Source organism: Bombina bombina, chromosome 5 (assembly GCF_027579735.1).
Source record: "Bombina bombina isolate aBomBom1 chromosome 5, aBomBom1.pri, whole genome shotgun sequence".
Taxonomy (NCBI): Eukaryota; Metazoa; Chordata; class Amphibia; order Anura; family Bombinatoridae; genus Bombina; species Bombina bombina.
In genome coordinates this window covers 257093970-257119402 of record NC_069503.1, presented here as the reverse complement: position 1 = coordinate 257119402, position 25433 = coordinate 257093970, and the positions used below count along the sequence as shown (strand labels likewise).

Sequence of the window (25433 nt, the reverse complement as noted above, 5' to 3'; positions counted from 1 at the left end):
GCATACACGCTTATTCTTGCACATGCTCAGTAGGAGCTGGTGACTCAAAAAGTTAAATATAAAAAGACTGTGCACATTTTGTTAATGGAAGTAAATTGGAAAGTTGTTTAAAATTCCATGCTCTATCTGAATAATGAAAAGTTAATTTTGATTGAGTGTCCCTTTAAAGTACTTGTTGCTATGAACACTGTTAAAGGCACGTTGTACAAAAATAATAAACAATTATTGTGACAGTACATGACATAAGAAAGTTTCTAGTTATAGTGGGTAGCTAACTATCTGGAGATCAGTAAACGTTTTAAAGGGATACTAAAGTAAAAATTTAAACTCTCATGATTAAGAAAGAGCATGCAACAAAAAAATGTCCAATTTACTTCATTATCAAAATGTGCACAATCGTTTTATTTGCTCACTTTATATCAGTGTGTGTTTGTTTTGTTGTGTTTTTGTGTGTTTTTTTTAAAACCTAATTTGCTGCAATTGTTTTTCAATGACAAAACTCTCCAGTCTGCGCTTGCCTTATATCCAAGAGCCAATCTACACTTACTAATTAATGAATTGGAGACAGTCTGCCAATGTAATTTTGTTAGCAAAATCTGTTTTGCTGTTCTTTATCTTTTAATCTCCACTGAGGCAGGGCTAGGTTTGCAAAGTCTGCAATTTGCGATTCTAGCTCTCAGAATTGGAAATTCAGTTTTTAGAGTTAAATTACTGGGAAACTTGGTCAAAATAAATAATGAATGTCTATGGCAAATTTGAATTATGCGTAATAAAACACCGAAGTGCTGAATTTAAAGGGATCTGAGAATGTATTATAAAATGCCTGTCAAGAAACAAGCTGTGTCTGTTTATTTTCTGTTTTTTTTTTTTAACCACTTACTGTGAGTTCTGTTTGAGTAAACACTGTCTTTATACCACTCCTGTACAATCCCTCCATTTCTGTCTGATCATATGTTAATGTTGTTAAGTGAGTGAAGGCCTGGGGGACATTTGGTCAACAAAATATCCATGAATATGTAAATGTACCTCGCTGGCCACAAAGAATCATCTAATTAAAGATGCAGTTTGTGCTTACAGCAGCAGTAGTTAAATATTTAATATACAACTTAGAGTGCATATAGAATTTTGAGATTCCAGGTATACATTTTTAAGGAGCCATACATTTTATTATGTACATGGTTAAATCTAGAGATACTCCTAATTTTTACATATGTAATAAAATCTTCATTTCCAATTGTTCTTTCTAAGTAGTGAGATTTGGTATGCAAACAGAGATACAGATAAGGAAGTGATAAAAGATGCAAATGTGATTTTCCCTGCTAGCTCAAACCATTTTGATGGGTTTTGGAGTCAAAGAACAAAACCAGCTATTTCATATAGAAAACTAAACTCAAAGGAGCAACTTCAAACACATTTTATACTCTGCAGCTGGAATACAAATCATTGGAAACGCATTAAGGGAAAAACAATTTTACAGTATACTGTCATTTTTTTAAGTTTAGACTTTACTGTTCCTTTAAGTTCAAACATGGCAGAACACATTACTTTAACCATTTTCTCAAATCTGCAGTTTCTTTAAATTACAGGAAAGGGGGACAAAATAATGCAAATACATTGCAATGTAACCACACATAATAAGCATTTGTTACAGTCTCATATTGTTTAAAGGGATCAGAAAGTCAAAATTAAACTTTAATTTAAAGACACCTTTTTTAAAATTCACTTCTATTTTAAAATGTACTTTGTTCTTTAGGTATACCTTGTTGAAAAATATGCACAGCTAGCAGCTGATTGGTGTCTCTTGTGATTGGCTAACCAGATGTGTTCAGCTAGCTGCCAGTAGTACAATGCTGTTCCTTCAGCTAAGGATAAATGAAGCACATTTGATAATCAAATTAAATTGGAAAGTTGTCTAATATTGTATGTTCTATCCAGATCACGAAAGAAAATGTGGTTTATTGTCCCTTTAACAATAAACAAAAAATTTTGTTATTGATTGTGAAATATTATTTCAAAATACATTCATTATTTCACTTTCTTTTGCTGCAAAATATGTACAGTGCTTGTTTTCGCTTCTCCCAAGTAGGCTTGGGTTCATTATCTTAGCTCATTTTCCTTGAGCCAGCTACCCCCACCATCACAACTGTATCTGTTCTTATTTGCTCTTGTTTTATTGCATAATGAGCACTTAGAACTTCTCAGTGTGATATGGGAGCTGACATTAGCCCTGCGGAATCTGTTGGCGCTCTACAAATAACCCATAATAATCTTTGGAATTTAGGTTACATTTTGACTGATCTAGGCATGAGCAAGTCCCTGTTATCTAGTAGTCTATTCAACAAGCCTAGAAGTTTTATGACATCAGGCTAAGATGAACCTTCCTGCAGAGGCCCCCTCCTTCTTTTAAGGCTGTAATAGGAATTAATGGACACTGCACAAATGTATTGAAAAAAGTAGAAAAAAAATCAATTTAAATAGATAAATACATATTGCAATTATTTTATATTAAAGAGATAGGAAAGTCAAAATTAAACTTTCATGATTCAGATAGAGCATGTAAATTTAAGGCGCTTTTAAATTCACTTCTATTTTCAAATGTACTTAGTTCTCTTGGTATCCCTTGTTGAAAAAGAATATGCACATATCCTACACTAGAGGGAGCTAGCTGCTGATTGGTGCTGCACACATTTGTCTCTTGTGATTGGCTAACTAGATGTGTTCAGCTAGCTGCCAGTAGTGCAATGCTGTTCCTTCAGCAAAAGATTACAAGAGAATGAAGCAAATTTGATAATAGAAGTAAATTGGAAAGTTGTTTAAAATTGTATGTTCTATCCAGATTATGAAAGAAAAAAAATGTTGGTTTTCTGTCCCTTGAAGTATAACCACAGCTTAGTACTTTTTAAATTTCAATAATGATACAGACTGTTTAACATCCCTTTAAGGTAGTTTATCAGTTTTGCATCAACAATCATGATAGCATTCTTTACAGCTGCAACTAACTATTATTTTCATAATCGATTAATTGGCCAATTATTTTTTCGATTAATTGGATGAAAAATAAATAATTTTTTTCCTATATTAAAAATAAAATCCACATACTGAGTGTTATAAATATACAACTTTACATATTACATTAAAACAACTGTTGGTCCAATTTTTTAAGCAGCAGAACAAATTGTTATAATTAATGGGACATTTTTTCTTTCGTGATTCAGATAGAGCATGCAATTTTAAGCAACTTTCTAATTTACTCCTATTATCAATTTCTCTTCATTCTCTTGCTATCTTTATTTGAAAAATAAGGTATCTAAGCTTTTTTTTTTTTATTCAGAACTCTGGACAGCACTTTTTTTATTGGTGGATGAATTTATCCACCAATCAGCAAGGACAACCCAGGTTGTTCACCAAAAATGGGCCTGCATCTAAACTTACATTCTTGCATTTCAAATAAAGATACCAAGAGAATAAATCAAATTTGATAATCGGAGTAAATTAGAAAGCTGCTTAAAATTTCATGCTCTATCTGAATCACGAAAGAAAAAATTTGGGTTCGGTGTCCCTTTAAGCAAAACAAAACCACAAACTGTTTGAAAAGGGATAGAACTAGTAAGAGATAAAATATCACTGTTAATAACATTCTGTTATTCACTCAGAAACTTTGCATTGAAATGCAAAAATGTCCTGGCTAAGGCTGGCTCTCTTTTTTGCAAGCTATTTTGCCTGCAGCAGAGAAGAGGTGCTCAGATGGTGTTGAGGTGCCTGAGATGCACAAGTAGGGTTTTGCCAATTTCAATAAGGTGTGGTATTTATCTTTGTTAGCTCTCCACCATTGCAAGGGGCCTCTCAACAAAGTAAGCCTGGACTTCATTTTAACATACAAATATCTTGAATATCTATATGCAGTGGTAAATAACCATCTATAAAAATAGGGGGGAAAATATCTAGCCCACTCTTAAAATAACAGATATATACTTACAGAGGTTGAATTTGATACATATTACAATTAATTAAAAATAGAAAAAAAAAGGCAAAAGGGCTAAAGACTATATATCAGTAAAAGAACCCAGCCTTACACATTTATCTGTAGAGTACATATATCAGCAATAGCAAGCGATCCACTAAAAATTGTGCAAACAGGTAATAGTGAGTCAATTCATATAACAAATGCCATCAATCTAGGCTAGGTGTAAATAACAAGCTCGGCACTATATCATGCAAAGCATAGTACCAAATCACCTGATTTTATATAAACAAACCAATTTTTGACTCCTATTTTATTTCTGGGTTGCACATAAGAAAGGAGTAGTTGTAAACTTAAAAAGAAACTTAGTATCCTAAAAAAGTAAGTGAAAAGTAAAATGTCTGTAGACGTCTTTTTAGGCTAAGGACATAACCATAAAACACAATACCATGTGCAGGAGCTAATTTGAGTAAAGCAGCTGGTGCTGTGCACAAACCAACTAATTGATTATGAGATACGTTGACAACTATTTTCATAATAGATTATTATCGATTATGCTGATTAGTTGTTGCAGCTCTAGCATTATTTGAAACAGCAGTGAGCATACTAGATAGTTTAGGTGTGAATATTGTGTATATGTATGTGTGTATCATATGGCTACCCCAGGCTCTTTCCTTAACTGCACATGTGCAAACAAAGTTCATGCTATATATGTGTATTAGTTTGTAAATGATTACCAAGGGTTCTTTTGTTCTGGGGGACAGGGAAACCAGGAAAAAAGAAAAAAATATAAAACCTAATGCTATCTTGACAAAATAAAGCTGCATTATACATTTATTTATTTTTTCTCAGATATGAAGGTACATAATCATGCAGCTTAGAATTTGTGTTTAATGTCCCTTTAAATATGAACAGTGCTGCCGAATATGTTGGCACTTTATAGTATAGTACCTGAATATAAAATTCCTAATCAGTTTTTCATTTGATGTCTTCAAATCTGTCCTGTAACAAGTTCTGACTGACCATTTTCTTTTCTAGGCTGGGCTCATGTGGTATGTGCACTATATATCCCAGAAGTTCAGTTTGCTAATGTTTCTACAATGGAGCCTATTGTGTTGCAGTCAGTGCCACATGAGCGCTACAATAAGGTAACATTTGTATTTATGTTGTTGAGAATGTATTGAGCATTGGAGATGGTTCTCTGATTCTAAGTGTACTATATGAGCTGAACTATTAACATGTTACCATAGCAGATTACTTGTATAATTGCAGTGTTATTATTCAACATTCCTTATGTTTACATTTTTTCTTTGCATCCGTCTTTTTTTCTCCTTCGTCACTCTTGTATTATTTTAGCTGTATAAAAGACACTGTATGTGTCATTACTGTTTGTAAACATCTAATTGAATTATCAAAACCAATGAAGGCATAAAACAAAAAAGCATGCCAGAGGCTATTAAGCACTTATGCAACTTGAGGACTCAAGGATTTTTTTTTTTTTAATCTTTTTTCACCAAGTCAGGAACAATAAATATCCCATTCATACCCCATAAGACTTTCTGCACTTAAAGGACAAGTAAATACAGTAGATTTGCATAACCAACAAATCGTTGATAAAAAGACATTGCAATAACACTTAGGGGGCTTTTATCAAGCTGAGGCGGACAGGGGCGCACATATACGCGCCCCTGTCCGCCGCAGCTCGCTATTTTGCGCTCACGTACAATACTGCACCCTGCACAGCCAATTGCGCGGGCAGGAGTGGTCAATCTCCCAGTGGCGTAAGGTTAGAAAAGCAGCGGTCTGATGACCGCTGCTTGTTAAATTATGGCGTGCAGGTTCTCTTGTGAGGGGCTCAAAGACTGGCGAAAGCATTTTGATAAATCGACCCCTTAGTCTGAACTCCCAGAAAGTAGATTTTGTTTCACTGACAAATTTGTCTTTTTCCTCTCCTCCTGTATCATGCGACAGTCATCAGCCAATCACAAATGCATATACATAAATTCTGTGAATTCTTGCACATGATCAGTAGGAGCTGGTGACTGAAAATTGTGTAAGCTGGGGGGGGGGGGGTATTCCTTTGAGTGATATTGGTTATTTTTCACAACTGTAGAGAATAGTAAGCTATAGAAGTCAGTGATGTGCAGTCACTAGAGGCAGGTGAGGCAGTGCTTCACCTCTCATATGGGCAAAAATATATATTTTTTTATTGTCTTTAAAAAAAAAATGTAATTTTTTTTCCCAGCATTTTTTTTTCTCACAGCTATATGTTGTGCAATGAAGAGGCACAAGCAGGTCTGCCCACTATTACACAACATGCTGCGCCATCTACTGGATGCAAGTGGTTAAGATCATTGCATGGCCCATTAACTGCTTATTTGAGGCAGTCCTATTTGGGCTGAACCAATCCAGCGAGAGGCATTAGTAAGTGGAACATAGGGTTGGGGCTGGATGTTAAATCATATAAAACAAAACAAAAACGGAAAAAACTACTTTCATATATTTTGTTGCTGTACTGTGAAGCTGCCAGCTTTGCTAAAGTGAAAAAGAGAGTTCTGTTCTTCCCCTCTAAGTGCAGTGGAATGTGCCACTGTCACTTCCTGAATCCTTACAGAGCAGGAGAGAGGCACAGAGAGCAGTGTTTCACCCACATCTTATTAAAGTAAGATTTTTCTAAAAGATTCTGTTAGTTAAAATGATAATTTAATGCATGTGGTTTAGTGTTTGTTTACTCTTTTACAGCAGGGTCGTTTTTGTATTTTGTTTACTCAAACTTTACACCCACTAACTTAGCAGCTTGCCTCTGTACTTCACACTAAATTATAGACTAATTTTCTGAACTCTCTGTAGCTCTGCTGTTTTATTACTTTAAAATGCAGTGCCCCCCCCTTGTGTGTGTGTGTCTCTCTCTATATATATATCTAGCCATCTCTCTCCTTATGTGTTGTTCTCCCCCATGGTCTCTTTCTCTCTCTGTCTCTCTTCCTCCCCCTCTGACTCTCATCCCTTATGTAATGAAAGAATCTATAAGCATAATTTGCAGCATTAAAGTAAAAAGTATGTTTTAAACATATTTTAATGGGCATGGATTTCTAGATCTCATAATCAGAGCAAGAATTGTGTTATCTGGCAAGAGTTTCTGTTACAATCCTTTAAACTAAAATCAGATGTTTACTAAGTTGACCAGTTTTCCAAGACACCATTTAAAGGGACATGAAACCCATATGAAACCCATATGCAAATTTAAATAACTTTCCAATTTACATCTAATATCTAATTTTCTTCATTATTTTGATGTCCTTTGTTGAAAATCATATCTAAATATGCTCAGTAGCTGCTGATTGGTGGCTGCACATAGATACCTCATGTGATTGGCTCACCCATGTGCATTGCTATTTCTTCAACAAAGGATATCTAAAGAATGAAGGCGTATCCTGCCACTGCCTCACCAGCCTCTGATGTCACTGCACGTCACTGATAGAAGTTATAACAGTTAAATGATGTGATGTATGAAAGGCAACAACTGGGGAATAATAAAATGCTGTAACTATGCATTTAACCCCTGCAAAAGGATTGAGCACACATTTTGAGCCTGCTATGTAACTACAGTGCATTGGTGGCTATATACATGTGCCTCTCCTTATTGGCTCATAGCTCAGGAATGGTGTGTTTGTGTTTTACCTCTTTGCAGGGTATAAACAGAGTTGCACACAAGCATTTTGTGCAACATCGAATGTAGCCACTCGTTAAAGCTGTTTGTTCTACTAGGATGTACTTTTAATAATACTTTAAATATAGCTTTAGCTAGGTTTACATTGTAACAATTTTGTATTGCTCACTCAAAATATACTGTATAACCCTTTCATATAGCTGAGCACAGAAATGATGATACGTGTAACATAAGTTTAATTGTATTAAATACCTGTACAAAAAGAGAAGTACAAATGTTTTTTTTTTGTTTTTTTTTTAAATAAAAAAAAATAATTCACAGCTTTATTAAAGTATAGCAATACATTTCCAAATGATGCTGTCATGCCAGATCATTAACCATGTGCAAGTAGATATTTAACACAATAAAAACAAAAAAAGAAAACTTATAATATCCATAACATAAAAGGATTAAGTCTGTCCATTCATTAAAATAAGTGTTTACAAGGCAGATATATTAACAGATTTCCGTCCAGTAGGAACAAATTGGGAAATAAATACTGTTGAATAAAGTGGACAAAAAAAACGTAGATAAAGAATAAGGGAGGTGAAAATCACCTCTCCTGTATTAGTATTCACTATCGTCTATATACTCTATAGTGAAGATTCAAACTTTTGTCTACTGCATTCCCATTATAATTTGTTATTGTAGAAAGTGACCAATTATATATTCTGTAGTAACTATATTCTTCTAGGGATAGTGTTTCTTTCATGTGCTCTATCCATCCACATTCTGAGACCTCCAATTCTGGGCTATTAAAGATTAAGCAGAATTTAAAGTGTTGTAAAAGGTTAAGATGGAGTTTACAGGGGCATTTCGCTAATTGGTTGAGCAGGGCTATTGTTAGGTCTAGGTTAAGATCAGGGCCCATACCCAATAGGATATTAATGAACTTTCTATAGAATCCCAGAAGGGTCATATTTTAGGGTTCTGGGTCATTCTTTATGATTATTAGAATACAGAAAGAACACTTTTACTTCCTTTTTAAAAGAAATGTAAATTGAGATAATGTGAACAGAAGGCATTCATTAGGAAAAATGTAATATTCATATATTTATCCTGCAGAACAGTAACTGCTTAAAAGTTGTTAGATTGGATTATGGCTTATCTGCTGATCATTAAAAACATAACCCTATCTAGCTCTGTTTAAAATAGTGTGCTGATTATTGTGCAAGATACACATGTTGCGCAGCTTAGTGAATTGCACGCTCAAAAGTGTAATCTGTTGCTCGCACAAATATCCCACATAAAAATGATATGCTGTACTGGAACTAGAGAGGTTTATACTATACCAGAAAAACAAACCCCTAAGGAAGTATGCTTTCCAGAATAGATGCTGTTAAATACAATGATGTAATGTTATTCATATGGGTTATGTGATACAATATTTTACATTATTACACATACAAGTTTGTGCCCATGGTCTACCTACGTAAAAATAATTTTTCAGCTTGCTAAGAATAAACTTTTCATGTTGCAGAATAAAGCAAGTCACAAGTCAATTTTTTTTGATAATTGTATTAAAATTAAACCTTGGGATTTTTATTTTCTTAATTTTTATTGTAATGTTTATAAAATAAATCAAAGATGAAATGAAGGCCAGTAGATATGGTTTATCTAGGTTCTGTTAAAGCCCTCGCCAGTATTTCACTTGGAACATTATTCATAATGTTGTAAAGATTGTGATGGTATCAACAGAGACAAGTATAGATAATGATTTCAGACACTTTTCTTTTCCTCCCCAGTTGTTGTGTTCGTAATACATTTTATGTAAGAGAAAGGAATGCAATCAAGTGTGTTTTTGTTGTGTGCGTTTTTTTTTTTTTTTTTTTTAAAACAAAAAGCAAACTATGCTCTCTTGGTTTTTAATTGTAAAAGCGGAAGTTACAAAAATTTAAGACAAATTCACATGTAATGAAAATGTATTATTATAGTAAGAAAGTTGTTTGTAGATATATAGGACATTGTAAGGGACAGAAGTGTAAAAAAGAAATCCTGTAATTCCTTTACACATTATTTATAAATCTTTTAAAATGTAATTCTTAAAAAAATGATCATATAATGTTTTAGTCTTGTGACCAAAATTTCCTATCTTTTAAGCAGATATATATATATATGTATGTGTGTGTGTGTGTATGTGTATATATATATATATATATATATATATATATATATATATATATATATATATATGTATATGTATATATTTTTTTTTAGATTTAATACCACATATGTGTACACCTCCTGTGTTTTAGAATCATATCTTGAAACCTTTTATTAAAATTCCATATGTTGAGGAGCCACTGTTTCATGGATCTGTCTTATTATTTTTGCAAATCTGATGAGCGACTAGACTGAAACAGGAAATGAGAGTATCTAGGCAGTAGACACGGAAGAGTTTTTTTTCTTCTCTTTGATGTGTGTAAGAATATGCATGGATTGTCATTTACAAATAAACCTTTCCAAACCATAAGCACAAACTTCAGGCACAAAGGATTTGCCTCTTGACAAATAAACCTGGAGACCTTGAAGGGGAACAGGAAGGGAAACGGTAAAAAGGGGGAGGGTGACAGACCTAATTAACCCTCAAACTGCTAGACCATCCAGGAATAGCTTGTTTTTTTGTACTTGTGTGTTTCATCATGCATCTAATCATTGTAGCTCAAATGGGAATTGACCACTAAAACATCTTTTATTCCTTCTCTACCGTAACACATTTAAATGTTTTATATCCCCAATCAATATCAAATAATATGACTACGTAAAATTTATTTTATTTTCAACTTTTTTTTAAGTACGTATTCATTTTTTTTAAGTGACATTGGGGACTTTAAATCATGTAGGGATAACATAAGTGTTTGTAAGAGTAAAATGAACTCTGTTTTTATTTTACTATTGTTAATATAACAGAAATAAATGAAAGAATATGCACATATATTCATACATACATCATAGTATGCATACATGTACAGGTATTAACATTCATTAATAAAGCTCGTTTAAAATTGCATGATCTAACTGAATAATGAAAGTATAATTTTTATTTATTTTTTTAAACAACTTTCCAGTTTTGCAATAATAATAATAATATGCTGTATATGAATCATGAAATAAATATTTGAGTGTTATGTCCCTTTAAACAAAACATAATCCTGGCAGAGTGATGTAGCCTGAATATTTTTTCGGATCAGCTTATGACATGTAGTAAAAGGCTAGCACTGCCAAACTGATTGGTGACCGGGTAAAAATTTAAGCTAATATTTAGTTAAATTGAGCCAATATTAAATGTTGCACAAATTATCATTAAATCAATTTACATTAAATTATGTTTTTTTGTTTTTTTTTGCCTTGACATGTAGGTAAAAGGCTAAAAGCTTTTCAAGTTAGTAACCACAGTATAACTACAAAACCCTACAATATACTGTACAAAGATTACTTGGGTTTCTTTACTTTAAACCTTTAACATATACTGTAGTATTTATATGGGAATTATATGTGTGTTTATTTACAATATCTAGGAATAAGTTGTATGTATCTCTTTAAAACAGGCAATATGATTGTCCAAACAAGGATGTGTGGAAATAGTCTGTGTTCTGTTTTTGTGTATTTTATGGAACTATTAAAGGGACACTGAACCCCAAAAATTTATTTTGTGATTCAGATAGAGCATGCAATTTTAAGCAACTTTCTAATTTACTCCTATTAGCAATTTTTCTTTGCTATCTTTATTTGAAAAAAAGGCATCTAAGCTAAGGAGCCAGACAATTTTTGGTACAGTACCCTGGACAGCGCTTGTTTATTGGTGGGTGAATTTATCCACCAATCAGCAAGAACAACCCAGGTTGTTCACCAAAAATGGGCCGGCGTCTAAACTTACATTCTTTCTTTTCAAATAAAGATACTAAGAGAATGAAGAAAATGTGATAATAGGAGTAAATTAGAAAGTTGCTTAAAATTGCACCCTCTATCTGAATCAGGAAAGAAAACAATTGGATTCAGTGTCCCTTTAAATGTTATGGAGATGGGTAATTAACGCCTTTACTATCAAAAGGCATATATAAATGCATTACTTACCCAAGCAATAGCACGTGACCATTTCCTTTTTTTATAGAGATTTATCCATCTATCTATACACACACACATAATGAATTGAATTATTTTAGTGACTGATAACTGTGTGTGTTTGTGTAGATACACATATAGGGTAGGAAAGTTCCACTTGTCTTACTAAGAAATTGAAGTTGACGAGGAAGATTTTTTTTCCTTCTTCTTTATAGTTTGAGGCACCAGTTCTTACTGAACACTTGTGAGAGTTCACAGTGTATACATAAATGAGTTTTGTGATTGACTGATGACTGTCACATGAAACGGCAAACTGGCAAAAGTTTTGTAGATGATCTATTTATATAGCCCACAAAGTATTTTGTTTTTTTTAAAAAAAAAATGGTTTTGCTTATTTTTAAATAACATTGCTCTGATTTTCAGACTTCTAACCAAGCCCTAAAGTTTTGAGAATACGATCGGCTACCTACTCCAGCTTGCTCCTGTTTGTGTAAAGGGTCTTTTCATATGCAAAAGAAGGGGGAGGGGGGTGTCTTATTTCCCACTTGCAGTGGGCTTTCCAGCTACCTTTTCAATAGAGCTAAACTGAGAGCTTCTAAGTAAGTTTTTAAACAGTTTTATACTGGATTTGTATATCAGTATCTGTGCATCTTATTCTTTATAGTAGTGTCTATTACATGCAGTTATATGAAAATGAGTGTATACTGTCCCTTTAACTGAAAATTTGAAATGTTAAAATCATTTTTGCAATATACTACTATTAGCAATATTTATTTTTCAATTTTTGACCTTTCTATCATATTAATGGGTACACTGCCTGACTGATGTTACAGGTTACCCGGCTAAAATGCAAGTAAATATTGAGTTAAGATTAGCTAATAAAAAATATTATCAAAGTTTGTTGCCCAGATTATCATTAAATCAATTAATGTTAAATGATGTAATGTTTGCCTTGTATAGCTTAAGGGGACATTACACTTTAATTTTGTTTTCATTTACTTGTTATACCATTATCAGACTACAAAATGTATAATAAAATGCTGCTTTAGGTTGATGTTTGTATGTAAAATAGCTGAGTTTGTTCTTTGAAATTGCACCCATTAAAATGGGTTAAACTTGTAGGGAAAGCAGACGACGACTCATGATAGATATAAGATATATATATATATATATATATATATATATATATATATATATATATATATATATATATATATATACACAGGGAGTGCAGAATTATTAGGCAAATTAGTATTTTGACCACATCATCCTCTTTATGCATGTTGTCTTACTCCAAGCTGTATAGGCTCGAAAGCCTACTACCAATTAAGCATATTAAGTGATGTGCATCTCTGTAATGAGAAGGGGTGTGGTCTAATGACATCAACACCCTATATCAGGTGTGCATAATTATTAGGCAACTTCCTTTCCTTTGGCAAAATGGGTCAAAAGAAGGACTTGACAGGCTCAGAAAAGTCAAAAATAGTGAGATATCTTGCAGAGGGATGCAGCACTCTTAAAATTGCAAAGCTTCTGAAGCGTGATCATCGAACAATCAAGCGTTTCATTCAAAATAGTCAACAGGGTCGCAAAAAGCGTGTGGAAAAACCAAGGCGCAAAATAACTGCCCATGAACTGAGAAAAGTCAAGCGTGCAGCTGCCAAGATGCCACTTGCCACCAGTAATTTAAATCTATTGGCACCTGATTCTCCAGGTAACATAACACAGGAAAGAACTGCAGATGTGTTTTTGAGGAAAAGACTGTTAGTGGGTGACTCTATTTTGAGGAATGTGTATTTAGGTGAAAGTAAAGGAGAAACAAGGGAGGTTAGATGTCTTCCAGGAGCTACTGCTCACAGGGATAAGAATCGTATTTTGAGAATTGTTAAGGCAGCAGGAAAGGGAAGTGAGTTAGATGTGATTGTTCATTTAGGAACAAATGATCTGGCTAGTAATCATGTTGCTGCTGTTCAGAAAGAGTTTTGTGACCTAGGTAATCATTTAGAGACTGTGGCATCAACTCTATCATTTTCTGCTATTTTACTTGTGTATGACCAGGAAGCAGGAAAGATGGAGCGGATAACATTTAATTCTTGGTTAGATAAGTGTTGCAGGGAACGAGGATTTGGTTTTATTGGCCATTATAGCTCTGTTTGGAAAGATACTAGGTTATTTAGGAGAGATGGCTTGCATTTGGATGCTAAAGGAACAGAGTATCTGGGAGAGGAGTTCAAATACTTTATTAGAAATCATTTAAACTAATAAAGGGGGGTAGCATTAATATATCCACCTGCCCCCCACAGCATGCCAAAACTGTTAGTCCAAGTAACAATTCTAGAAATTCTAGTAGAAAAATTCTTCGTGCCATAAGCACAAATGCTCGCAGCTTAGGAAATAAATTACCTGAACTCATTTCAATAATGACTAGGGACAACTTGGATTTAGTAGCTATAACAGAAACATGGTACAATGATTTGCATGACTGGGACATAGTCATACCTGGATAAAGGTTATTTAAAAAGAACAGAGTAGGAAAGAAAGGTGGAGGAGTTGCTTTGTATGTAAATGAAAATATAAAGGTTACTGAAATTGTAGGAACAAATGATGAGGTGGAAAGTATTTGGGTGACTTTGGAAATTGGAGATAAAAATGTTTTTAGAATAGGGGTTGTATATAGGCCTCCATTGCAGGATGAAAAATTGGACAATCTGTTATTAGATGAAATAACCAAAATGACCATGAAGGGTAAGGTTATAGTACTGGGGGACTTTAATTTGCCAGATATAGACTGGAAGATTCCTTCTGCTAGATCGGCTAGAAGCAGGTATATTCTTGAATCTCTGCTAGGGGAATCACTTGAACAATTAGTCAAGGAACCAACTCGTAAGGAAGCTATATTAGATCTAATACTTACAAACAGTGATACAGTTTCAGATGTGTCTGTAGGTGAGAACTTAGGATCCAGTGATCATCAATCTGTTTGGTTTAGTATTCATGTTCAAGAACTGTCCACCCAGACTAAAACAAAAGTTTTAGACTTTAGGACGGCAGATTTTTCATTAATGGGAGAATACCTAAAAAACTATTTAAAGGGGAAAACTCTTATTACAGGGGTTCAAGAACAGTGGGAATTTGTGAAAGGTGCCATTTTAGATGCAACCGCACACTGTATTAGACATGTCTGTAAAAGAAAGCGGAAACCAATTTGGTCTTCCAAAGAAGTAGCACATGCTGTAAAGACAAAAAAGATAGCTTATAAAAATTACAGACACACACAAGCAGATGATGATATGAAAATATGGAGACTCCAACAAAAAAAGACTAAGCAGTTAATTAGGAAAGTTAAAGCTCATGCAGAAGAGAAGATAGCACAGTCAGTAAAACATGGGGACAAAACATTCTTTAGATATATCAGTGAAAGAAGAAAAAATAAGGTAGGAATAGTAAAATTGAAATCAGTTGATGGTAGAATAATAGGAGATAAGCAGATTGCAGACTGTCTCAATGATTACTTCTGTTCTGTTTTCACTAAAGATTGTGAAGATACAATGTCTACATTAAGGGATGCTACGCAAAATAGAAACAAGCTTAACTGTAATCTTTTTACAGAGGATGAGGTTTTGTTAGCATTATCAAAAATAAATGTTACAAAGGAAGTGGGTCCTGATAATATTCATCCAAGGGTTTTAAAAGAACTTCGATCAGTGCTAACTGTCCCATTAACTGATCTGTTTAATCAGTCACTATTAACAGTAGCTGTCCCAGATGATTGGAGAATAGCAAATGTAATACCTCTTCATAAAAAGGGCAGTAGAGAAGAATCTGGCAACTACAGGCCAGTTAGTTTAACTTCAGTAGTAGGGAAATTAATGGAAAGCCTCTTAAAAGAAAGAATTATGACTTACATAAAGACAAACAATTTAGAGGACCAAAATCAGCATGGTTTTACTTCAGGGAGATCATGTCAGACTAATCTAATTGACTTCTTTGATTATGTAACAAAAGTATTAGACAAGGGAGGAGCAGTTGATGTAGCATATCTAGATTTCAGCAAAGCATTTGACACCGTCCCACACAATAAACTTATTCACAAACTATATCTCCTTGGTCTAGATTCAAAAATTGTGAACTGGGTGGAATGCTGGCTTAAGGACAGAAAACAAAGTGTCTTAGGAAATGGAGTTCATTCAGCAGAGGGGGCTGTTACTAGTGGTGTTCCTCAGGGGTCAGTTCTGGGGCCTGTTTTGTTTAACATATTTATCTGCGATATCAGCAAAGGGCTACAGGGGAAAGTATGTCTCTTTGCAAATGATACAAAAATTTGCAACAGAGTTGATGTTCCCGGGGGGGGGGGTAGACAAAATGAGAAGTGATATACAACAATTGGAGGATTGGACAAACGACTGGGATCTAAAGTTTAACACAGCAAAGTGTAAAATAATGCATTTAGGGAAGAAAAATCCAAATGTTAATTACAGACTCAATGACACTTTACTGACTGTTACAGACGAGGAACAGGACTTGGGAATTATTATTTCAGATGATTTAAAACTTAGTAAACAATGTAGTAAGGCAGCGAGTAAGGCTAGCAGAATGCTTGGATGTATTGGTAGAGGTATTTGCAGCAGAAATAGTAAGGTTCTTATGCCACTTTATAGATCATTAGTTAGGCCTCATCTTGAGTATTGTGTGCAGTTCTGGAGGCCATATCTTCAGAAGGATATTAACAAACTTGAATCTGTGCAAAGGAGGGCTACCAAAATGGTACATGGTCTAAAAAATAAAACTTACCAGGATAGGCTCAATGACCTAAATATGTTTAGCTTAGAGGAGAGAAGGGAAAGAGGTGATATGATAGCAACTTTCAAGTACATTAAAGGGTTTAGTAAAACTGAGGCTGTGGGTATTTTACATAAAATGGAAAATTCAAGAACAAGGGGTCATGAGCTCAAGCTAAAGGGTAGTAGATTCAGGAGTAATTTGAGGAAGCACTACAGAAAGAGTGATTGATTTATGGAATAAACGTCCTCAAGAGGTAGTAGCAACAAACACTGTGGGGGACTTTAAAAATGCATGGGACAAGCATAGGGCTATCCTACGAACTAGATAAGTTTATACTGTTAGGTAAGGTCGGGCAGACTTGCTGGGCCTATGGCTCTTATCTGCCGTCAATATCTATGTTTCTATGTTTCTATCACTGCAGTGCCCAAAAGCACAAGGTGTGCAATACTCAGAGACATGGCCAAGGTAAGAAAGGCTGAAAGACGACCACCACTGAACAAGACACACAAGCTGAAACGTCAAGACTGGGCCAAGAAATATCTCAAGACTGATTTTTCTAAGGTTTTATGGACTAATGAAATGAGAGTGAGTCTTGATGGGTCAGATGGATGGGCCCGTGGCTGGATTGGTAAAGGGCAGAGAGCTCCAGTCCGACTCAGACGCCAGCAAGGTGGAGGTGGAGTACTGGTTTGGGCTGGTATCATCAAAGATGAGCTTGTGGGGCCTTTTCGGGTTGAGGATGGAGTCAAGCTCAACTCCCAGTCCTACTGCCAGTTTCTGGAAGACACCTTCTTCAAGCAGTGGTACAGGAAGAAGTCTGCATCCTTCAAGAAAAACATGATTTTCATGCAGGACAATTCTCCATCACACGCGTCCAAGTACTCCACAGCGTGGCTGGCAAGAAAGGGTATAAAAGAAGAAAATCTAATGACATGGCCTCCTTGTTCACCTGATCTGAACCCCATTGAGAACCTGTGGTCCATCATCAAATGTGAGATTTACAAGGAGGGAAAACAGTACACCTCTCTGAACAGTGTCTGGGAGGCTGTGGTTGCTGCTGCACGCAATGTTGATGGTGAACAGATCAAAACACTGACAGAATCCATAGATGGCAGGCTTTTGAGTGTCCTTGCAAAGAAAGGTGGCTATATTGGTCACTGATTTGTTTTTGTTTTGTTTTTGAATGTCAGAAATGTATATTTGTGAATGTTGAGATGTTATATTGGTTTCACTGGTAAAAATAAATAATTGAAATGGGTATATATTTGTTTTTTGTTAAGTTGCCTAATAATTATGCACATTAATAGTCACCTGCACACACAGATATCCCCCTAAAATAGCTAAAACTAAAAACAAACTAAAAACTACTTCCAAAACTATTCAGCTTTGATATTAATGAGTTTTTTGGGTTCATTGAGAACATGGTTGTTGTTCAATAATAAAATTAATCCTCAAAAATACAACTTGCCTAATAATTCTGCACTCCCTGTATATGTATATATATATATATATATATATGTATATATATATATATATATATATATATATATATATATATATATATATATATATATATATATATATATATATATATATATATAGTCTTATCTCTATATATGAAAGCCCAATGCTTAGAGGGAACAATGAATTAAAAGTTTTTATTTTATTACTTTTCTCTCCTACCCCCCACTGGGAGTGTCATTTTATTTTTCTGCCTACATACCTTTTATATATCCAATACTTCTGTATTGGAAATTTCAGTGTAGGTGGGGATATTACAGATAAAAGCAGCTATAATAGCTATTACAAATGCCAAAGTAAATGTAAAGGGGCTGTTTGTAAATAATTTTACAGCACTGTCCCTTTTAAAAGGACAGTAAAGTCAAAATAAAACTTTCAGAATTCAGATAGAACATACAGTTTTAAACAACTTTCCAATTTACCTCTTCTCTAATTGTGCTTGGTCTCTTTATCCTTTGTTGAAATGTATATCTAGGTAGGCTCATGAGCAGCTGGGAATTGATGGTTGCACATATATGCTGCTTGTCATTTGTTTATCAGATGTGTTGAGCAAGCTCCCAGTAGTGCTTTGCTGATCTTTCAACAAAGGACTCTGAGAATTAAGCAAATTTGATAATAGAAGTAAAATGGAAAGTTGTTTACATATTATCTATTAAAGGGACACAAACCCAAATGTTTTATTTTCTTCTTAAAAGTACACAGCTGCATTCATTACTTTTGGGAAATACAGAACCTGGCCACCAGAAGGAGGCAAAGACACCCCAGCCAAAGGCTTAAATACCTCCCCAACTTCCCTCATCCCCCAGTCATTCTTTGCCTTTAGTCACAGGAGGTTGGCAGAGAAGTGTCAGAAGTTTGAGTCTCTCATTGAGGGTAGTACTCTTCGCAATGAGACTGAAGTTTTAAGTAATCCTGTCAGCCTCTTAGTGAGAGCATGGATGAAAGTTAGAGTCCGGAGATGCAGGGAGAGTTTTCCTGCGAACCCGTCCTGACTCATATTAACAACTCCTTGGTAATCGGTGTTGACAAGTTTCGCTGCCTACCTTTCTTCACTCAAGTCCATTTCAGAAGCGAGGCTATTATCTGTCCCACTTGAAGGGCCGTGTTCCTGTTTCACGGCGTAGATTCCGGTAAGATCATTTCGTTTTATTTCGATATGTGAATGTAATGTTAACGAATCAAGGTAGGGTCCCAGTGGGACTCCTTTAATCTTAATAAGGAATCATGGGTTAATATCTCCAGAGGGGGGGGGTATTGAACAGGGGGATTTTTAATCATGTTTGTTATATGGTTCTATCTGCAAATGTGTAGCTATACGTAGGCTCACAGCCTTTACGGAACATAACGGCCTTTTAATGGCGCAATCTTTCCAGATTGCGCGCCCTTTTTGTGACTGGCATGGTGCACCTTGTGACGGGTGCAGTTACGTGGTTTCTCACTTCCGTATGCTGACTGTGTGCGTCTTGTGATGAATATGAAATGGCCCAGGTAATCAATGCCATCAGTTATGTTCAGATTGCCATTCTAGAGTACTCTCTTCAGGGAGCTTAGAGTGCGTTGAGCCATCTGCATCTTAGGTTTCCATGACCTGTCAAGCGAGTGTCCCAGTCAATTTCCTGGCTACGCAAGCAGGTGTCCATATGGCATTTACTCCTCCGGAGGGTGGCTTGTTTCTTCCAGAGGTTACGGCACAGTTCCGCATGGCCATTTCTATGGCGCTGAATCATTTATTTCTCCCAAGTGAAGTATTTCTAAGATACTGTCCGTGTTCCGTTAAACAGGGCCCGTCGAGTGTTGGATCGCCCGATTTAGTTCTGCTTTCTGGGAAAGCGTTGGCCCTTGAGGCTTCAAGGGCCCCTATCTCGGAGCCAGGGTCTTCAGTTGATCCGGTGAGGGATGATTTTGGCTTCCGTTATAGGCTGGTTCACCTTTGTGTTCTTTTAAGACATGTTTTGGCAATGTTGGAGGATCCAAATCCGTGTGGGCCAAGAGATCCACGGCCTTAGAAGCTGGATGGCAAAATGGATATGACGTTTGGGGATGAAGCCAATCTCCTTAACGTTGACGTTTTTCTTTTGCTTTATTTTTTTCAGTTCCAGTTCTGAGCTTGGGTGAATAGGGCTTTTAATCGGCTGGTTCCATTGTCGTCATTCACCTTAGGCGTTCACCCGATGGGTGCTGCCTTCATTTTATTTTTTTGATCCGGATGGATGTGTTTAATTTGTTTTTTCTTAAAGCTCATGTCTGAAATTCGTTTTTATGAACGTTCTTCTCTGGAACTGATACTTGTGACTTAGGTCACGTGGGCACTTTCTCGGAAGTTACGCACTTGTTGAATACTTGGGCAGTTCTAGTGTGTCCTTATACCAGGCAGGTACTGGTCAGATACTTTTTTCGGCTGTTACCAGGGTTCGTGTCACTCTCGTGGTGCTGATTAATCCTGCTTGATTTTGAATGTCTCTTGGCCTATTCTATGGACTCCATGCTCGGATCCTACCGAAGTATGAGGCCTGTTGTTTAAATACAACCCCTCCGAAAGGAGGGTTATAAGTGCCAATCTAGGTTGGCTGTTCGGGCTTGTCGCCTGGGATACGGATCTGTTTTTGCAGACATCATCTTGGTTCTTCAGGTCCCCAGGGACTCAGAACCGTTATTTCATTCTTAGAGTGGGAGATGTGTGTGACCTATAAGTTCTGATGTGCCGAGTGATTAATAATTTGCATTTTCACTCGAGGTTCTTCCGGAAGCTGACTCTTTAGCCTATTAAGCATTTTATTGCGGTGGCGGAGTTTCCTTCTTTCCAGCCTTGGGTGGATCATATGGTCTGGATGCGCGGGCATATTCCTTCTCTGCTCAGAGTTGTGTTACTCTGAGTTGGTGTGCAGGGGTTCCCTGCCTTCTGTGGGGAGCTGCGAAGCTCCAGCTGTTGTCTGCTTAATGAAGATTTTGGAAGACTATATTGTGTCTTCCATTACCCTTGGTCTGACCATGGTCTCGACGTTCGGGTGTATTTCCATCCTCGTTGCAACTCTAGCCTTGGGGCTTGTCAGTGAAGGGGCAAGGTCGTTACGGAGAGCCGCCCTTCTGTGGTCAGGTAGTTGACCATTTATCCTCGATGCTCCGTTTGGGGCTTTGTGGGCAGTGCCTTAGTTCAAATGGTGAGTAGGGTACAGGGTTCTCATTCGCCTACGGGTGTTGGTTGCTCCCTTGCCTGTGTGTGTAGCACGTATAAACGCTTGCCTATGGGATTTCTGTGCGATCCAAGTGCCCTGGGAGCTGAATCTTAGACCATTAAGGAAGTCCTTTGTGACTATTGGGTTTGAGGCTATTGCTAGATCGCCAAGTTTACGGACCTTGTAAGAGGCAGCTTAGGGTTCCTCTGGAAGTTGAATCTTTGTTTGATTCCTTTTTCGAGGACCCTGACCCAGGTCTGTGTCTCTCCTTGGATGGGTGTAGACGATTCGATCTCACACTACATGTTTGTGGTCCCGCGGACCTCTCCATAGAGGCTGGGGCTCTGTGAGAGATGGCTCGTTTTGTGGCTTAGGCTTTTGGTCCTTCTGACGGTCCCCTATTGGTCTTGTGGCGCATTTACGCTGTTCCTGTAGACTCCAGGTATCCTCACATGGGTTGGCGATATGGCCCAGGGGTCTCGCCTTTATGGTAGGGTAGGTTACTGTCGTTTATTTCCCTTCTCTTCTGAAGCGGGGATTCATTTTTTCTGGGTTCAGAGTTACCTTAGTATTTGGAGCGACCTTTGGGTCTTGCCTTGTAAGGGTCTTTTCCTTTCTTGCGTTCCAGAATCCTGGAAGAGGAATTGCAAAGTAGTGTCTTATTCCTCTGTTCCTGCAGGGGTAGCATGAGGGTTTTATCCCTATGGGGCTCCTGCTATATGTTGGATTCTGATATATGGGTGCTGAGGGTCTAAGGGCCTTCTTCCCTTGGGAAGTGTTCCTTGTTTTTAGAGAAAACAGCCATGTAGGGGGTTTCATACCCAAGCACAATGTCTATCCTGACTCATGGTAGCATACCGTTTGTTGTACCGGTCAGCGGTCTAACCGGGGCTTTTGTTCCTACGTTGACCCTTCCTTTCTCTTCCGGAAGTCTGGGATTCTTGTCTTTGGTCTTTACTAGTCTTTAGGCTGGGAACATTATCCTAGAGGGTAGATTGGGGGTCGGTTACTCTATGCAGGGTTGACCGTTTTCCTTAAAGCCGGTTCTCTCCTTTGTGGGAGGGAGGTCTTGGATGTCCTCCTATTTTCCACTGGCGTTCGGTGCTGGGAGGGTGCACTCCTTGGAGCCTGATATTCAGAGGACTGTGAGCTCTTGGAAGGTTTGCAGTTGAACACAACTACAGCTATTGCACTTTGAGGGTGTAACCAGCTACGGCTAATTGCACTTTGCCTGGGTGTTGGCTAGCTTTGAAACGCCTTCTGTGTTTGGGTTTAGCAACGGTGAGTCCGCTTTCTACCTGGATGCTGGCCATTGGAAGTTCCTGACGGTGGGTGTCCTTTTTGGAAAACTCTTTACTAACTGCTGGAATAGTTATCCTATTTCTGCTTTCTCTGCTGTCTAGCTTGCAGATCTAGATCCGATATGAGGCATCGGGGAACTCATGGTTTTCCTGGAATACTTTTGGGTATGGTTCAGGGTCAGGGATATGAGGATGTTAGTCTTTTTTTGGGCCATGTTTCCCTGTGTATGGATCTCTTTTTCTTCGGTCCTTGTGTTCTAGGGAGTTTGTCTCCCTGGGCGTTGCTATTGTACGACAACCACAGATTGTTCTATATTCTGCAGAGTGGAATGATCCTTTGGATTTTTCTTGAAATTCTGTTCCCCTTTTTGGGGGCAGATAGCGGTCCTTGTCTTGGCTGGGTACCTTCATGGGAGTCGTGATCTGTGGGGCTGACTCCTCTGAGGTTATTTGGGCTTGACGGACTTAGGACTCAGTGGTTTAGTTCGGCTTTGCCGGCGGTGTAACTAATGTGCAGTTAACTGGGCTTCGGGTTTTCAGCCGTGTCGTCCATACTTTTTAGGGTGTCGAGTAATCGGTCTGTGGTGCCTTTCAAAGGGGCAGCCTTTTGTACCCACCCGTTGTTTGCATTCAGTGTCCTCTAGCTTTGGGTATTCTTTTCCCAAAAGTAATGAATGCAGTTGTGGACTCTTCACTTTTAAGAAGAAAAACATAGATTATGCTTACCTGATAATTTCATTTTCTTCTGAAGAAAAGAGCCCACAGCTCCCGCCTGTGTTTATCTATGAGGCGGCTGTAATTTTTTGTGTTCTTCTGGCACCTTTTTTTCACCCTGATATTCTCATACTGTTCCTTGTTCCCTCGGCAGAATGACTGGGGGATGAGGGAAGTGGGGGAGGTATTTAAGCCTTTGGCTGGGGTGTCTTTGCCTCCTCCTGGTGGCCAGGTTCTGTATTTCCCAAAAGTAATGAATGCAGCTGTGGACTCTTCCCTTCAGAAGAAAATTAAATTATCAGGTAAGCATAATTTTATGTTTTTATGATGTAAGTAACATTTATATAAATAACAGAAAAGTTTATAATATTGCAAATTATTACACCGCCATCACCGGCTACTTCATAAAGCCACCGGGCTGACGATATTTTCTGTCAAGCACTCTAGTATCCATTAAATGTTTTTATTTCGCTTCAAAATGTAGTGGATTGATGTTTTGCAGAGTCTGTTTAGCAGAATACATTTGTATTTTATGCATAAAGGGGAGAAGAATCACTGCACACTGTTGCCCATGTCTGTAGATTTATGAAATAGGTTAAGAATTAATCTCCATAACTCACTGAGTTAAATTATCGCCACTTTGACTGCTTCACTCAGATGCTTTGGGGAATGTTTTTGTTGTAGGTAGTGTTGCTCTCACATGAGGAAAATTCTACTATACCTGATTGTTGCTTAAATGCAAGTTACAATCTGGCTTATGGCAACTGATTTGTTTAAGTGGATTTTGAAAGGCAAAAATATGATCTATTTGGTTAATTAAAACAGTAGAATTAATTTTAAAAGGGTGAAATATGTTTATGTAAGTTTATCAAATCTGTATTAATGGGCTCCTCATGATCATAAAAAGAGGCTCCTGATGTGTTTCGACTCCCTGTCCTCAAAATATTTCAATGTTTAGTTCTACTAAACAGCCTATATTGGAGGTGAATAGAATGCTGTCGGCAAATATCATCATTGCTTTTACAAAGGTTAGAGATGTAATGGTTGGAGTTTTGTTGCTGCCTTGAGCAAATTTTCTTAGATTCAGTCCTCAATGTGCCATAATATCCCCTTCTTGGGCTTTTCCACCTCTGTTCGGATAGAGAGATCTGTAAAATCTGGCCTAATTGAGATCCTTGATGACTGGATCCTTGATGTCTGCTTTGGCTGTTTTTCATTCCCAGAACACATTCTGTTTATGTTGTACTTATATGGGGGAATAACAGGACATCTTTCCTCACTGTGGTTAAATCTGGTTTCCCATTTTTTTTCTGTCTTCCCTGTTTGCCATCTTGGCCTTGCTAGTAAAAAGCTTATTAAAGAGACTGTTTACCCCAAAATTTTCTCCCCTTTAAAATGTTCCCAATGATCCATCTTCCCTGCTGGAGTGTATTAAATTGTTTACAAGTAGCTTCTTTTACCCTTATATCGTCATTTGAAATAGCTGATTTTGCCTGCTGTATCCCCACCTATAGTGAACGTTTCTATACCTAAGTCCAGGCTTTTGACAGGCAATGTAAACACAGCCATCTGAATAAATTAAACTCCCAGTGGGGTGTAGAAGAGAGAACTAACACAATGATAATTTTCCATTGTTCTCTCCAAGTATTGATCTTTGGTTTACAGACAGATATAAGATAAGGAAGTATGTGTGTGTGTACAAAAAGTAATAACATAATGAGATATGATATAACCTGCAAGCTCAACCCATTTTTTTTATAGGTTGTGATTTAAAAGCGCAAAACCAGCAAATTCATATACACAAACATGAAAATGCAATTTCTCATACATTTTATACTCTGCAACTGGTATAACAAGTCATTGAAAATACATTAATAGAAAAACAAAACATCACCTACCTGAAGTTAACCGTGGGATTCAAACCTAATGTCTTCATCATCATCATCATCATCATCATCATCATCATCATCATTATCATCATTATTATTATTGTTATTGGCAATAGTAATATTATTTGTAGTAATAATAGTAATTTATCATTATTATCCTGCCATTTTTTTCTGCTTTACTCTGTACACAATAAGTACAATCTGATATTCTATACCTGTCTGTGTGTGAATGAGTATTTTTATCTGTTGCTGCAAGAATTCCATTGATCCCCCTTCTTCTTTTTTTTTTTTTTGGATTAAAGAGCATTATGTTACATTTTT

The 25433-nt window shown here is 36.7% G+C and overlaps 1 protein-coding gene across 1 annotated transcript in view; it reads left to right on the top strand.

The window, feature by feature from the left end:
- The window catches only part of MLLT10 (MLLT10 histone lysine methyltransferase DOT1L cofactor), a gene marked incomplete in the record, with an annotated part of 665806 nt that overhangs the window by 151897 nt on the left and 488476 nt on the right, over positions 1–25433 (top strand). The window contains 1 exon segment of the mRNA XM_053713959.1: positions 5000–5109. Coding sequence (XP_053569934.1) covers positions 5000–5109 — 110 coding nt within the window.